The sequence below is a fragment of the Propithecus coquereli genome, unplaced genomic scaffold (assembly GCF_000956105.1).
Source record: "Propithecus coquereli isolate 6110/MARCELLA unplaced genomic scaffold, Pcoq_1.0 Scaffold1, whole genome shotgun sequence".
In the NCBI taxonomy this organism is placed as follows: Eukaryota; Metazoa; Chordata; class Mammalia; order Primates; family Indriidae; genus Propithecus; species Propithecus coquereli.
The window spans coordinates 20,268,304-20,283,227 of NW_012133857.1; the positions used below are offsets into that span (position 1 = coordinate 20,268,304).

Here is a 14,924-nt window from a genome sequence, read left to right on the forward strand (position 1 = left end):
TATGGTGCTCATTGATGTGCAGACTCTCTGGAAGAACACAAAAGCTGGGAAGAAGGGCTGCCTCTGAGACAGGAAATTAGGGGATGAGGTCAGGGCACTATCCCTTTCACTGCTTATTCTTCAGCATGGCTCTTGCGTGTAGCCGTGTGCGTATACTGCCTGAGCAAAGAAACAGCATCAGGGAAAACAAAGCAAAACAAACAAAAATGGGCATCTCGGACACAGGTACAATGGTGCCGCCTTGCTGGACTCCTGTGGGCCTCTTTGGTTGCAGAAAGATAACAAAATCCTTGAGGCCCAGCCAGCCCAAGGGGCCTTTGTCACACTAGGACCCCCAAAGACCCCCAGTACTGACTGTGGTGACAAATACAACGCAGCGAATGCTGCAATAAGGGGACGGCGCCCGTGGGGGCCAGGAGCACTTGGGCCAGGCTCTGGGATGGGGCAGGGAACAAGGGTGGGGCCAAAGCCCCAGGGGAGGCAGCTCACATGTGCAGGGCAGAGGGCGACCTGCGGGAGATCACAGGGCTGGGCAGAGACCAGTAGACAGCAAGGCTGGAGATTAATGCCGGATAAGAGAGGCCTTCACGGTGTCCAAAGACCGAGCTCTCTCCGGATGGTGATGGGAGCCCCTGTAGGATTTGTGGGCCAGGGCGGTGGGCCGTGGTCAGAACAGCATTTCAGAGGATGGCGCTGGTGGTTACTGGACTGGCCGAGTCGGAGGAGGATGACCTGGAGGCGGGGAGACCAAGAGGGTCTTCGTGTTTCATCCCTGTGAGGCGCAGTGGTGGCCTGGGGGCCTCACCTCAGACCGGAGGAGGCAGATTAAACAGTTAATTATCCAAATCACGGGGCTGCAGTTGGGGCCTTGGATTTCTGGTCACTGTCCATGGAACAGGATCCCCTCATGAGATCTGAGAGCTGACGTTCTTCCTGCAGCCTCTCTCGGGGCGGGTTGAGCAGGGCCAGTGACAGCAGATGGGCTCCAGCCCAGGACGTGAAGACCATCTTTTTGGACTAGAAAGCCCCTGGTTTCCTTCTGGACAATTCAGGGGAGTTTTCAGCCCAAGAGGGATGATAAAAGACTCTCCTTCTAATTTGGCTTGAGTCAGAATAAATGCAGGTTGGAAAATGAAAGCAGTTGGACCAGTCTTGTTTCCGAGGTGCAGGGAGCAGTTCATACCTGTTAGAGCCATTTTATTTAGAGACGAGAAATGGTTAATAAAACGGCACCTTTGTATCTAGGAGTGTTTGGCCTTTGTTTTCTTCCTTGGCACAGAAGATCTTCTGCTGTTGGTGAAGGCCCTTGTAGACCGTAGTTTAAATTCAACTGGAAAGTGGTCGCTGACATCCAGGGCCTGTAAGGAGAAAAGGAAGGTAGATCTGGGTATCAGGAGAGGCCTGGGAGATGCTTTCATTTCAGTGATGAGCAAATTCAGGAAGAGGAAGGGGAGATGAAATGCGCGAAGTCATCCAACAGAGCACACACTGGTGAGCATCGTCCCTGGATCCGCTCGGGCAAGTCCTCAAATCACAGAATCACAGGCGTAAGACTCAAGGTCCAATGGCCCAGTGTTGTGTCCTCCGTGGGGACCTGCAGGGGTGACGCCAGGACGGCAGCACAGAAAGACAGAATGGCAGCCTTACCTCCTCTTCAGTCAGGGCGTAAGCTTCCTGGAAGTCAAAGATGCCGTTTGACTCGGGAACAACAGAGCTGACGATCTCTTGCCCTCTGAGCACGATCCTGGAGCAAGGGGAGGGAGGAGAGTCGTGTTAATCCACCATGGTGACTTCTGAGATCAAACCAAGGTGGGTTTGAGCAGCCGGCTCTTTTCATGTGGTGCTCAAAGTCCAGACCTGTTTGGGCATGTGATGCTAGAGGACAGTGCCTACGATTACGGGACAGGGTCAGTTCCTGCCACAGCCCCGTGGACACCAGGACAGCGTCTCCCAGTGTGGCAGTGTGGGGAGGTCTCCCTGGTGGCAGAAGAGAAGATTTAACACGACACATGGAAACTGTGCCATGCAACAATGACTTGAATACTGAGAAAGTTGCCCCTTTTCAATTATTTTTCATGGTTCCCAATTCGATTATGGAGGAGTTCTCAGGTAGGTGCTGACTTGTCTCCGATACCTCCCTAAGCTCCCATTTTGACAAAGAGAGAGCAAGCTGTAACCTCCAAGCATTCTGCAAGCAAGGGAATTAAGGCGGAATTTAACACAGTGCAGTTTTCACTGGGCTTTTTTTTTAATTTTAAAAATGTATTAAAATTTCAAAAATTCTATATATGGCAAATGATGCCGTTTTCTTACTTTAGTGTTATAAAGTTTCCTTTAAAGTTAATTTATTTCAGTAAGAAAGTAATGGATTAAAAGAAAAATACAGGGGAAAACCCCTAGTATATGTGCTTTGCAGTGATGACTAAAAATAGGAATGTGGTGGTCGAATGAGTTTTGGAAACAGATTCTACCCCATTGGGTGATGCAGTTAGAGTGTTCATGGTCCCGAGTGACTGACTAAGGAGGGTCCCACAGTCATTCACGACTATCCCCTGGGCTTTCCCCTATTCTGACCTGTGCTTTTGGTTTCCATGTTGGCCACCCCCACCACCATGGTTAACTTTTAACTCAGCCCAAATATTGACTCTTCACATTAGGTCGGAAGCTATTCTCTAAGACACAGAGGGCAAAGAACAATATATTTAAGCCTCCTCTGTTTCTGACTTCTAGGGATGTGCGTCACTCAGTCAGCTGTTCACACTACGTTTTCCCAGGTAGGTCCCGGCCATCTTGCGTGTCCACTAGTGCTCTGCGCGTGGGAGGTGTTCAGTATATATCGGAACACAGCACAAAGACTGGAATTGAGGCCATATTGAAGTGAAAAATTGGAAAATTCCACTACCGGTTTTTCTCCCTTGCATCCTTCCCTGGGCCTCCTCCCCTGCGACCTTTTCCCCCTCCCCCGCAGCTGCCGCCCTCATAAATCACCTGTAGCAATTAGTGTACCAGGCTGTAAAGTAGCTTAGGACTCTGCCCCACTAAAGTTAACCCTGTTGTAACCGTGCCCCTCCCCCTTAAGCAGAGTGTATAAAAGGCTGCAATGCTCTTTGTCTGGTGCTCAGAATTTGGGAGGAAAAATCCCCCTCTGAGCCCACTGGCATGTAAACCTGTTTTGCCAATGTTTCTGTGTGTGTGTCGGTCTGTTACGGTCATCTCTGCCGTAACAATATCGTCTAACTCCATATTTTAAACATCATTTTTATGACTTTTTAAAAACCACAGAAGTTATACATGTTGTTATGGAAAACAGAAAATTCAGAGGATCAAAATAAGAAATCCATCTTTAAAAAAATCACATGTAATCCCACCATCCTTTGGCATACATGTGTACAAAATCAGGGTCCTTTTAGGAAACATTGTTTTTAACCTGTTCTGTCACCTGCCTGATCTATTGCGGACATTTTTCCTTCTGATTAACTGTTCTGCATCATTCTTTTCGATCACACCCCACCCCTCATTCACCAGAGGAGAAGAATGGAGCTGGAGAAGGGACTTGACCTGCCCAAGGTCACACACCGGCATGGGGGCACGGGCAAGGGAGGGAGTCTCCCCAGCTGTGCTGGAAACGCTTCACGTGGGGGGAGGGGCAGCCTGGGTACTCAGTCTGCTGTAACTTCCCACCTTAGGTTTCTGCTTTGCAGAGCCGTGACTTCTGCAAAGGAAACACCAGCCCCAAAAGCCCCAAGAGGAACAAAGGAGGTCACGGGATGGAAATGAAAGGCAGACCTCAAAACTGGAGAAATGAGAACGACTAGCTTCTCCCTCGAAGATGGCCATCTCACGCTTCCTCGCTTTCTCAGGGATAGGCTGAGCTCTGGGAACTGCAGTCACTGGCCACTGGGGGACCAGGCTCCCTGGGGTTTCCTGCCTGTGATCCCTGCTATAGAAGATCACTATCGTTCACACGCCCAGGCACTCCCACCTCCCTCCAGACTGAAGAAGCAAGGGTGAAAGCTGCTTGAAAATCCCCACAGAAACTTTAAAAGTACAAAGGAACACTATTATTTAAATGTATGCATTTGCATTTAGGAGTACCTAGCAAAAGCTTTAAACGTGTAAATACCCTTGAAGCTTTAAACGTGTAAATACCCTTGCATGAACTGGTCTCATTTTCAGGGTTGTGCCCTGAGGAAATCATCAATATTTGCACAAAATGCACTACAAGATGTTCATTTCGGCAGCATTGATAACAGCAAACACTTGGTAATAACCTAATGCCCAGTGACGAGTATCGAGTGAATAAACTGTGGTAAATCCTTATGATGTAAAAACTGACAGCCAATGGATGTATTGAGCACTTACCGTATGCTAGGATTGTGCTGGCAGCTTTACCTACATTATTTCATTTAATCTCACCATATCTCCACGAGTGAGGCACTGCTATAATCTCCATTCTACAGGTGAGGAAATGAAGACACAGAGAGCTTAAGTCTCTTGCTCACAGACACATCAAGTGGTAGAGTAAGAATTTGAACACAGCCCTGTCTGACACCAAAGCCAGTGCTTACCTCTGCTGAGCTACAGCGCTCAGGACCACCACGTGGGTCATGGAGTCCATACGCTGCACAAGGTACCCGGTGGAGGGGCCTGACATTTAGTTGACTCAGATCTCCAAACCTCATGCTTCATCTGCCCCAGGGGGCTGCATTTCCTGGCCACACCAAGCACTGTGCGTGTGGGCTGGCAGCTTCCTGCAGGGGCCCCTACCTGTCATATGCACACTTGGTGCTCTTCTTCACTGTGGTGTCCTGTTGGTCCCCAATCAGCCAAACGAATCTGGTGTCGGTCCTCAAGCGGATGTTCTTCCAGGCCTTCCTGGGGACGTAGCTGCAGCCAGCATTGAAGTCACCCATGAAAATGAAATTCTGAAAGACACAATTTGGCCCCGTCACCTGGTGGGCACTTACAAAAAGCACTGCAGAATGCTTTCACCGGGGACTGCTACCAATGACTCTACCTTCCACTCCAGTAAACAATGGGGTCTGTTATGGGCTGAGTTGCAGGAGTGGGGAGGCAATTCATAGGTCAAAGTCCTAATCTCCTAGCACTTTAGAGTGTGAATGTATTTGGAGATAGGTCTCTAAAGAGGTAATTAAGGTAAAATGAGGTCATATGGGTGGGCTCTAATGCTATATGACTGGTGTCCTTATTTTAAAAAAGGGGAGATTAGGGCACAGAGGGACACAGAGGGAAGAACATGTAAAGACACTGGAAGAAGATGGCCACCTACAAGCCAAGGAGAGAGGCCCCCAGAGGCCCCCAGAAGAAACCAACCCTGCTGACACACCTTGATCTTGGAATTCTAGGCCCAGAACTGTGAGGAAATGACTTTCTATTGTTTAAGCCACCCAATCTTTGCACGGTACTTTGTTATGGCAGCCCTAGCAAGCTAATACAGGGTCTTTCTTAATTTCCTTTTTGCTTTTTAAAACAAAAGGCTACGATTTAAAACTGAGTCACAGTTTTGATGAGTATGAGACAGCAAATGTATACCAGGGAGGGCGTTAAATGGGAAGGAGGATGTTTGCTGTTCTTAGTCACCACATCCCTATAATTCAGCATGCAGAGTTAGGTGGGGATAAAAGAATCCAGCTAATATATTCCCCGATCTTTTGTCTCTGGCTCAAATTACTGTAGGTTTAAACATATGAATGAATCAACACCTTTTGTTTCCAAGCAGGAAAAATGAACTTGGGTGGTGTCTGACAGGCTTGGCACCATGCTTTTTATCCTCTTGTTTTGAAGCTGGAAACTTATTCCTGTGGAAAGTCAGTCTGTTGAGGAAGTCGGAGGAAACTTAAGGAGAGGGGGCCATAGAGTGAGCTGTCCGCCCTCACCCAAGGCCACCATCAGAAACTTTCTATCTTGGAAGTACTTTTCCCTACAGCACTCTTGGAACAGAATTTTAACATTCCATAATACAGAGGAAGTGTCAGATTTCCTTGTTTGCCCTATTGTTTGGGGCCTTTGCTGAGTTAAGAGTTTTCTTCAAGAACATTTTACTTTGACCTTGGCAATCACAGTTTCCCCTGAGATTGATGGGCACAGTTGAGGACAGAATGTCATCCTAAACATGAGTGATCACCAGCTGCTACTGATATAGGCATGACTTGCTGAACATTCATTCCCTATGTTGCAGGCCCAGCATTAAGTGGTTTTTTTGTTTGTTTGTTTTTGAGACAGAGTCTAGCTCTTTCGCCCCAGGTAGAGTGCAGTGGCATGATCATAGCTCACTGCAACCTCAACTTCAGGAGTTCAAGACCAGCCTGAGCAAGTGTGAGACCTGGCTAATTTTTCTATTTTCAGTATAGATGGATCTCGCTCTTGTTCAAGCTGGACTTGAACTCGTGAGCTCAAGCGATCCTCCCACCTCCCAGAGTGCTAGGATTACAGGCATGAGGCACCATGCCCCTGCCCAGCCTAAGTGGTTTTTAAAGTTTAAATTATACCTCACAACAATAAACACTAAGAGGTAGAACAGCCCATTAACTTCTGTAGAAACAGGGCTGAGAAATTAAGTGACCTGTTCTAAGCTACACAGCTGGGAGGTTCAAGTGGTGAAGAACTGCACCCTTGACCTGCCTCACTGAAGGCCTGGCATCTTGTTCTCTGTTGGGCCACCCAGGCCTCACGGCTGACACTCACTAGATGCTCAGTACATTCTAATTGAATGGATGAAGCATTGCATAATTTTTTTATTTTTCTTTTTTATAATTCTTAAAAATACTTTTACCCTATTTTACTTATTTTAAATAATCCTAGCACTCCCAGAGTGCTAGGATTACAGGCGTGAGCCACCGTGCCGGCCAAGGATTTCATGATTTTTAGAATGAATGAATGAATGAATCTATTTACTAATAAGCACTGGAATACACCCCTTGTCTTCTTCATGCCCCAGCTCTGATCAGCTATGTTCCCACCTTACTTGACTCATTTTGCACTTTGAACAGCGGAACTGAGGAGGAGGAAGGGGGATCCCAGGAGTCACGTCCGAAAGGAGAAAAGAGGAATATGGGAGAAGAGCCCTCTGGAGCGCTTCCGTATTTGCCAAGAGCTTTCACAGACTCTCACAGCATTCTTGTCTTCCAAAAGCACAATGATTGAAGCCTACAGGGACAGCAGATGTACGCCCCCTTCCGTGAGAACAGCACCCCAAGTTTCTTTGGAAAACCACCTCTCCCTCCTCCACCTTTGTCCACGAGGTTGGGGTGGAGCTGACACAGATGTAACCAATCAGAGTATCTCAGCCCCCAGTCACAGTGATTGGCTAAGGCATGGACATGTGACCCAATCAGAGCCAATGAGACTCAATACCAGGGCATTTGTTGCATTATGGGAAAGAACGCTTGTCAGTTGGTATGGAGGCCGCTGGTCCCTCCATTCCGAGGGTGGAACCAGCCTGAGAACGGAGCCCACACAGAGGAAAGGAGGGCCAAGAGATGGCAAGGAAGAGAAAAACTGAGCCCTGATTACCTTTTCTGAGCCCTGGATCCAGCTATGCCTGAACTACCCCCGGACATTTTAGTTGCACAAACCAACACATTGCTCCTCCTTTTCATGAGCCATGTTAAGATCATGTTGGTTGCAACAGAAAGACTCCTGACCTCTCTGCCTCACCCTTCTCAATTGTAAGATGGGAATGATAAAAAGCTCTGTAGCTACCTCATGGGATTATTGGCAAGGTTAAATAAGCTTGTCCACGTCAAGCCTCAGCACAGTGCCTGGCACCAGCTGTTCCCTCAGTAAGTGTCCATTACTAATGGTGCAGCATATGAATTCCCACACGGAGGGGACGCAGGCAGATTTGGCAAAAGGATATTTAGGGCTGAGGAAAGGCCCCAAATGAGGCTGTAAGGTGGTGGTGGCCTGCATATGCCCTGACCCCCTCGCCCTCCCTGGAGAGGTGCTCATCCCACTCAAGGACCAGCCGGAGTCTGCCCCTGCTTGGACGGGAATTCGACAAACACACAGGGCATCACCTCTGCCTTCCAACGGTGTTTCACATCCAGGTAGACATCGGCCAGCTCGTCGATCTCTTTGACGGACGTCTCTGGGGTGGTGTGCAGGGGAACAATCACGAAGTCCTTGACAGCTGTGGAACAGGAAAGAGGCGGAGGTCACACACTTCCCCTGTCAAGGTCCCATGAGCACTGCTTAGGGAAACAGGCTCTCCCCTCCAGAAGGCACCAGCTGGGTGGCCAGTTCTCAGAGGGTCCAGCCAGTGGCTGAGATTTTAATGATCGTAGGGTGATTAGGCTGCTTATTTTTAGTACATGAAAGGCTTTTTTCTCCTGCTTGCCTTTCATGCTAAGAGAAAGCTGGTAGACAATGTTCCTCGCTGACATGGTGGGTGCTATTATTTTCTCGGTTTTTTTTTTTTGCAAACTTGTATTTTCTTTTTTTTCCCAGATGTGTTTTTTCTACTTTATTTATTAAAATGAGAAATACAAATTGTATATATAATGCCTATGGTTGTATTTTCTATTTTTAAAATATAATAAGCCTGTTTGGCTTTTGTACTAAGGAAAAAAAATTTTCTTCTAATTAGAAAACAAGGGAGGCTTATCAGTTTATACTTCTTTTGTCATCAGGAATAAAAACTCTGAAAAGTTTTTTAAAAATTTAAATGGTCTTTTGTGAAGTGTCTGGAAACCTTCCCCCACCACTGGGGGACTGAGCGAGCCTCGGGAGCCGTGCCTCACCCACCCGCTCACAGCAGTTCTGGGCACCTCCTCCTGGGATGGGCCCCTCATTCTCTGCCTGGATCCCCGCTCCTCCCTCCTGAGGCAGGGGCTGTGGAGGGGGGTGTCAATGCTCGAGTCCCACAGAGGGGAGCCAGGACTCAGCCCGGCAGCCTGTCTCCAGGGCCTACACCCTGCCGCCAGCTTCATCTCCGGCTCTCCTTCTCAGCCCTCCACTTCACTCCCCATCCTCTTTTGGGGCCCCCTGAACACTCCATCCTCTTTCCCACCTCTGAGCTTTTGTGTTCACTGTGCCCTCCACTTGGAATGCCCTTTCTCCAGTCCTCTGTGTGGCTGCCTCTTCACGTCACAGCCCAATGTCACCCCCAAGTGCCCCCCGCAGGTCACCCTACCTAAGATGGGCACCCCACCCCACTATTCAATGCCCCCTGCTTATTACTTCCTTTATGTTCTGAAATCACTTTCTTCGCTCCTTTGGCCCACTAGAACCTCGGATCCATGAGGGCAGGCTATTGGTCTTATCTACCCTCTTCCTTCCAGTGCCTGGCGCGTTGGAGGCGCTCAGAAATAATTGTCGACTGAATACATGGATGAACGAATGACTGGATAAGTGAATGAATGAAAGAAAAGAGAGATGAATACCTAACTCCTTCATTTTCGATCCTAGATCTAGGGGATGCAGGTTTCCTTGTACAAGGGAGAAAACTCCAAACAGCAGTGCTATCCCAGGGGAGAGAAGGAGGGGCAGGGAAGGGTGGAAGGGTGGAGGCTCGGGATAAACAGGTTTATTTAGCAGTTCACAAAGACTCAGGAATCTCTTTAGGAGGAAATAATTATTCAGGGGGTGGCAGTGGGGAGCTCTCCAAACACTGGCCTGGTCAGCCACATGGAATCGTGCACATGGCAAAGACGATTATACACATGCTCTCTGAAGGGCATTTCCTACCCTCAGTAGCCCCCTCCTCCTTCTCTTTTTCTACTGGGAATTTCCCCACTTTTCTCCCATATTTGTTTTCCTAAAATAATCTGCCCTGGAGCTAATTAATCCTGGGCAGAAATAGTTAACTTCATAGTTCAGGATGTTTACATTGGTGTAGTATAGATATAGGTGTACATACTTAAAACTCTACATACATGTATTTGGTCATGATCTGTCTCCCCTACTACAATATAACTTCACAAGGACAGGGACCTTGTCTGTCTTTTCTGGTGCAGTCAACAGAGCCTGGCACATAGTAGGTACTGAAAAAATATTTGATTCTATGTGGCTGCAATCTGCAAACCAAATTCTTGACTTTTCGTCGAGTGATGCATAGTGTTCAAGAGCATGAGCTCCTGAAGTGGTAGCTTACAACCCTGGCTCATCCACTTCGATAGCTGAGTGGCTCAGACAAGCGACTTCACCTTTTTGAACCTCAGTTTCCTCAAATATAAAGTGGAGATAATCCCAGTTCCTAGGAGGCCGGCCCTTAATCAGGGACCAATACAAGTACTATTGTGACAGTTCAGGGAGAAATCCACTTGGGTTTCCTCTCTCCCTGCAGTCTGTGGAAGAGAATGCTATGTGGCTCCTAGAGGAAGGGTGAGCCTCTAGGCTGGGGGTTCACCTTTGGTGGCCATGACTTAGGATTTTTAAAAATGAATAGTCATACTTGACAGGGACCAAGGAATTATGGTAAATAATGTCGATGAGCCTAAATGTTCCAAAGAGAGTAGAGCTACCATTGATTTCAGAAGGCGTGTTCCAGACCGGGGAGGTCTCCAGTCATGGCATTCTGACAAGGAAGACTGGTGTCATCAAACTAAACTGCATCCTTTACATACAGGTACCAGAAGAAGCAACGCATCATCATCTCCAGCCTAATGCCTCCCTAAAGACGCTGCATAAACCTGAGCTCATGCTCAGGGCTGCTGCCCTTTCATGGGCCACTGGGGAGGTCATGGACAAGAGGGGCCCGTCGTGGGTCTCACCAGTGTGAGGCGAATGGAACCAGACCACAAAGGGCTCCCTGGAAAACACGTCGCCGTCTCCATACTGATTGTCATGGTACAGGTAGCTTTTCTTCACAGACACCAGCTTTTCCCTAGAAAAGAGAAAAGGAAGTCCTCTCGCTGAGTCAGTTGATTTCTTCCAAGAAGCAGAGATGTAGCATGACTTTGTTAGCCTCCAGAGAAGACTCGAGCAGGGGGAAGGTATCTTTTGCCTGAGAACAAGGCTGAGTTAATTCTTCTCAAAAGCCTGGGCCCTTCGGGAGCTCGAGATCTAAGCCATACCATACTAGTCATCTGGGCACCCACAAGTTAATGTCCAGACTTAAAACAAATTACTAGTAGGCACAAGACAAGAACATGAAGTTCAGGAGTCAGTTGTGTCGGCACCTCAGGTTTCCAGCTGTGGGCCAGGACATGACTATGAGGAATAAAGAACTCCTGACCCCGACAACCACTGAGCCAACCAACAAATTAGGTGTTAGGAGGATGCTTGTGTTTTTAGTTTGAAGAGTTAATACTTTGTGTCAGCCCCAGTTTTGATTTGTTTTGATCAACGTTGAGAACTAACTAATTAGAGATCAAAATCTGGTTTTGAAGAAAAGATGAGGCATTTTGATTCAATTCATAATTTATTAGTGGACCATGTTCCAAGGAGCATAGATTATACTTACTTGTAGAGAAAGGCATACTGTTCTTTATATGTTTTTCTTCCAAGCCGAGAGCTAATAACATAGTTGTATGTTATGCCTCTCCTTGAATTTCTAGAAAATATAAAGATTTCACATTGCATCTTAAAGAATACACATTCCCGTAGTATGTTTCCCTCCCTCCAATCTGCCTCCATATACCCAGTGGCCATCACGTGGAAATGAAGTGGAAAATTGAAAAATTCCACTAAAGTGGAATTCTTAGAAAATTCCACTACCGGGTTTTTCTCCCTTGCGATCCTTCCCTGGGCCTCCTCCTCCTCCCCTGCGACCTTCCTCCCCACCCCCCACCCCAGCAGCAGCTGCCCTCATAAATCACCTATAGCAATTAGTGTACCAGGCTATAAAATAGCTTAGGACTCTGCCTCACCAAAGGTAACCCCGTTATAACCATGCCCCTCCCCCTCAAACAAAATACATAAAAGACTACAATACTCTTTGTCTAATGCTCAAAATTAAAAAAAAAAAAATCCCCCTCTGAGCCCGCTGACATATAAATCTGTTTTGCCAATATTTCTATATACATGTCGGTCTATTCCCTGTCATCTCTGCTGTAACAGAAGGACTATTGTTCAGCATAACCTTTGAGTCCAATAAGAAGGGCCACCATTGACTAGAGTATGGCATCTGCCAGGATCTTTACAGACATCATTTCTTGCCTCATGAGGCGAGTATTTCTTTTTACAGTTGTTATTCCCTTTCCTAGTTTGCAAGTGCAAAGCTAGAATCTGAACCCAGGTAGATCCAACTCACCCCAAACCGACATGCTTTGGCCTGTACTTGTGGGAGGCCATTGAGACCACAGAAGACCATTCGGGCCAGAATCAGCCCCAGCCCCTGCTCTGGCCCGTGGCTGGGGCTGCAGCTCATCCCTTCTGGCAGAGTAAACCTCATCATGTCACCCGTCCGTGTCCATGCACCACTCCTGAGCATTCGTCACATGCAGGAACATTCTCTCCTCTGAAAACCACCAGGCATTTTCTCACAAGTCCTGTGACTATGATTTTTTTCCCCAGTATATTCTTTTTGACAGTATTTCTTAGCTCAGCCTCTTATCTGCTTAGTTCATTTCTCTCTCTGTCCTGACTCTTCACCTACCTCCACTATTTTGCTTTATCGTATTAAAACCAGCCAGTTGAAAGTTCTCAGGACTGTGGCTAAGGGAGCTGGAAGCCTGGGCAGCGACGGCCATGTGACCTGGTGGTCAAGTGCAGGCTCTCACTCTACTTTCAGTTCCCCATGGCTTTTTGGATGGCCTTGCACGCGACCTTGAGCCCCCACAGGGCCCCCCTTTGCCCCACTTTACCCGTTCAGCCTTTCCATCAGCATGGGGCAGATCATGTTGTTGCTGTCCTTGATTTCCATCAGAAGGATGATGTCACAGCGTTTGATAATCTGCCGAGAGAGAATTATTCCCAGGGGTTTGGAGCCATTTACCATAAATAATAAAACCTTTCATTGGGCACTTACTGTGTTATGAGTATTGCATTGTGTGCTTGTAAAATAATTTAATTTCTTCACTGTACTAAATGAAGGAATCCCTGAGGTAGGTGCCTTTATTATGCCCATTTTAAAGACAAGGCGCCTGAGGCTCAGGGAAAGTTGAGTAAATTATCCAGTCACCCAGCTAGAAAGTGGCCAAGGCAGAATCTGAACCTTAGCATCCAAGTCCAGAGCCCATGATCCTGATCCCCTCACGTCCTACCTCTTGGCTTTGCTTGAATAACTGCAATAATAATCATAACAATAAATGCTTATTAAGCCTTTAGTAAGCAAAGGTACCAGGATGGAGATTGTAGAAATAATGAGGTGTTATTATAATGATAATAATTATAAGAGCTAACATTTATTGAGAAACTACTCTGAGCCTCACAACAACCTTATGAGATGACTATGATTATCAGCCCATTAAATACAGGCAGAAACCAAACTCAGAGTGGTTGAGTGACTAGCTTAAAATCACACAGCCAGTACAGGTGGTGGAGTCAGGATTTGAACTCAGGACTGTGTGACTATAAATCCTGCCATGCTAAACTGTTAAAATACAGTCCTGGTTCTCAAAGGCTCATAGTTAAGTGAGACAGACAAATGGAAACGACTAGCTATGATGTGAGGCAAATAAATTTTGTGCTAAATAAAAGTCATGAGCTGTGGAAATGTGGAGGAATAATTAATTACTTCTGTCCAGAAGATGAGGGAAGGCTCCAAGGAGGAGGTGATATCTGAACGGGCCCTGCGAGGTGAGAAGGAACTCAGTGGGAAAAGAATACAGGAGAAGCTCCTTCAAGGTGAGCAACAGCCTGGAGACCAGGATGCAGACCAATCCTTGGTGGCCACGGGGACTCTTCTGCGTATGGCATCCTCGTGGGCTCAATGCCACACGATTTGTTGGTCAAGGACAGGGCGTCCCCAGGGTTAATTTTGTCCCCTCACACAGCCACCAAAGACATGGAGCAGGAGGATTATGCCAGTGGCCCTCTACTTCCACAGCACAGGTTCCGATGTTATGGTTCCGTCTTCAGAAGGACGGAGCAGGGAGAGATGCCAGTATCCACACATCCAGGTGCTTCCAGGACTGGTTGCTCAGGCTTTAAGAAGCTGCCCCAGGCGGGAGACCCACGTGTGTAGTGACTAAGGAGCACTATGCCCCAAGTCTGGATCCTTCCACAGCCAGGCTGGAAATCCATGGCATCAGCCACATGAGGCTCACCAGGGAGCTGGGTGCCGCTGGCCAAGCCAACCCTCTTAGTCACTGGTGACTGTCAGACTTTTCTGGAAGGCATTTAAAAACATATATACCCTTTGGCCCAGTTTTCCCACTTTGCAGAATGTCTTCCATCATAAGGAAATATCCGCTACTTCTCTGCACCTCAGTTTCCTCATCTGTTAATTGGGATGATAATATTCAATCCTTCACAGGGTTGCTGTGGGCACTTAGAACAGTGCCAGCCATCTAGGAGGCATGTAATAAATGACTATTACCTGTACAGATCGAAGGAGGAGATTCAGTGCAACAAAAAAATTGGAAACAACCTAGGTATCCCCAAATAGAAAAGTATTCAATGAAGTATGTTGCAAACACAGGATAAGGCGTTATATAGCACTAAAAGTCAAGTTTTAAAAGAATAGTAACATCATGGGTAATATTTCTAACATAAAAGCAGAATACAAAACAATGGCGTCCATGCTGCAAAATAAACGCAGACTTGGTATTTACTTTTGCACAGAAAAACATCCATAAGAAAATTACCTAAATGTCAACAACTGTTATCTTTCAGTGATAGGATAAAGGGGGACTTATTTTTCTTCTTTGTATGTTTCTATATTTTGAAAACAGTCCATAATGACTATTTTTCACTTAATAGAATTGCAGACTTGGTATTTACTTTTGCACAGAAAAACATCCATAAGAAAATTACTTAAATGTCAACAACTGTTATCTTTCGGTGATAGGATAAAGGGG

At 46.9% G+C, this 14,924-nt stretch overlaps 1 protein-coding gene across 2 annotated transcripts in view; it reads right to left on the reverse strand.

Moving 5' to 3' along the window:
- Nucleotides 1–1,183: 1,183 nt before the first annotated feature.
- Nucleotides 1,184–14,924, reverse strand: part of DNASE1L3 (deoxyribonuclease I-like 3) — an 18,424-nt gene continuing 4,683 nt past the window's right edge. For both annotated transcript variants that reach the window (XM_012639334.1, XM_012639328.1), the window contains 7 exons: nt 12,768–12,856; nt 11,426–11,515; nt 10,734–10,846; nt 8,040–8,152; nt 4,768–4,925; nt 1,648–1,744; nt 1,184–1,358 (listed from right to left, as the gene is read on the reverse strand). In XM_012639334.1, coding sequence (XP_012494788.1) covers nt 1,242–1,358; nt 1,648–1,744; nt 4,768–4,925; nt 8,040–8,152; nt 10,734–10,846; nt 11,426–11,515; nt 12,768–12,856 — 777 coding nt within the window. In that variant the 3' untranslated portion in view covers nt 1,184–1,241. The remainder of the gene's footprint in view (nt 1,359–1,647; nt 1,745–4,767; nt 4,926–8,039; nt 8,153–10,733; nt 10,847–11,425; nt 11,516–12,767; nt 12,857–14,924) is intronic.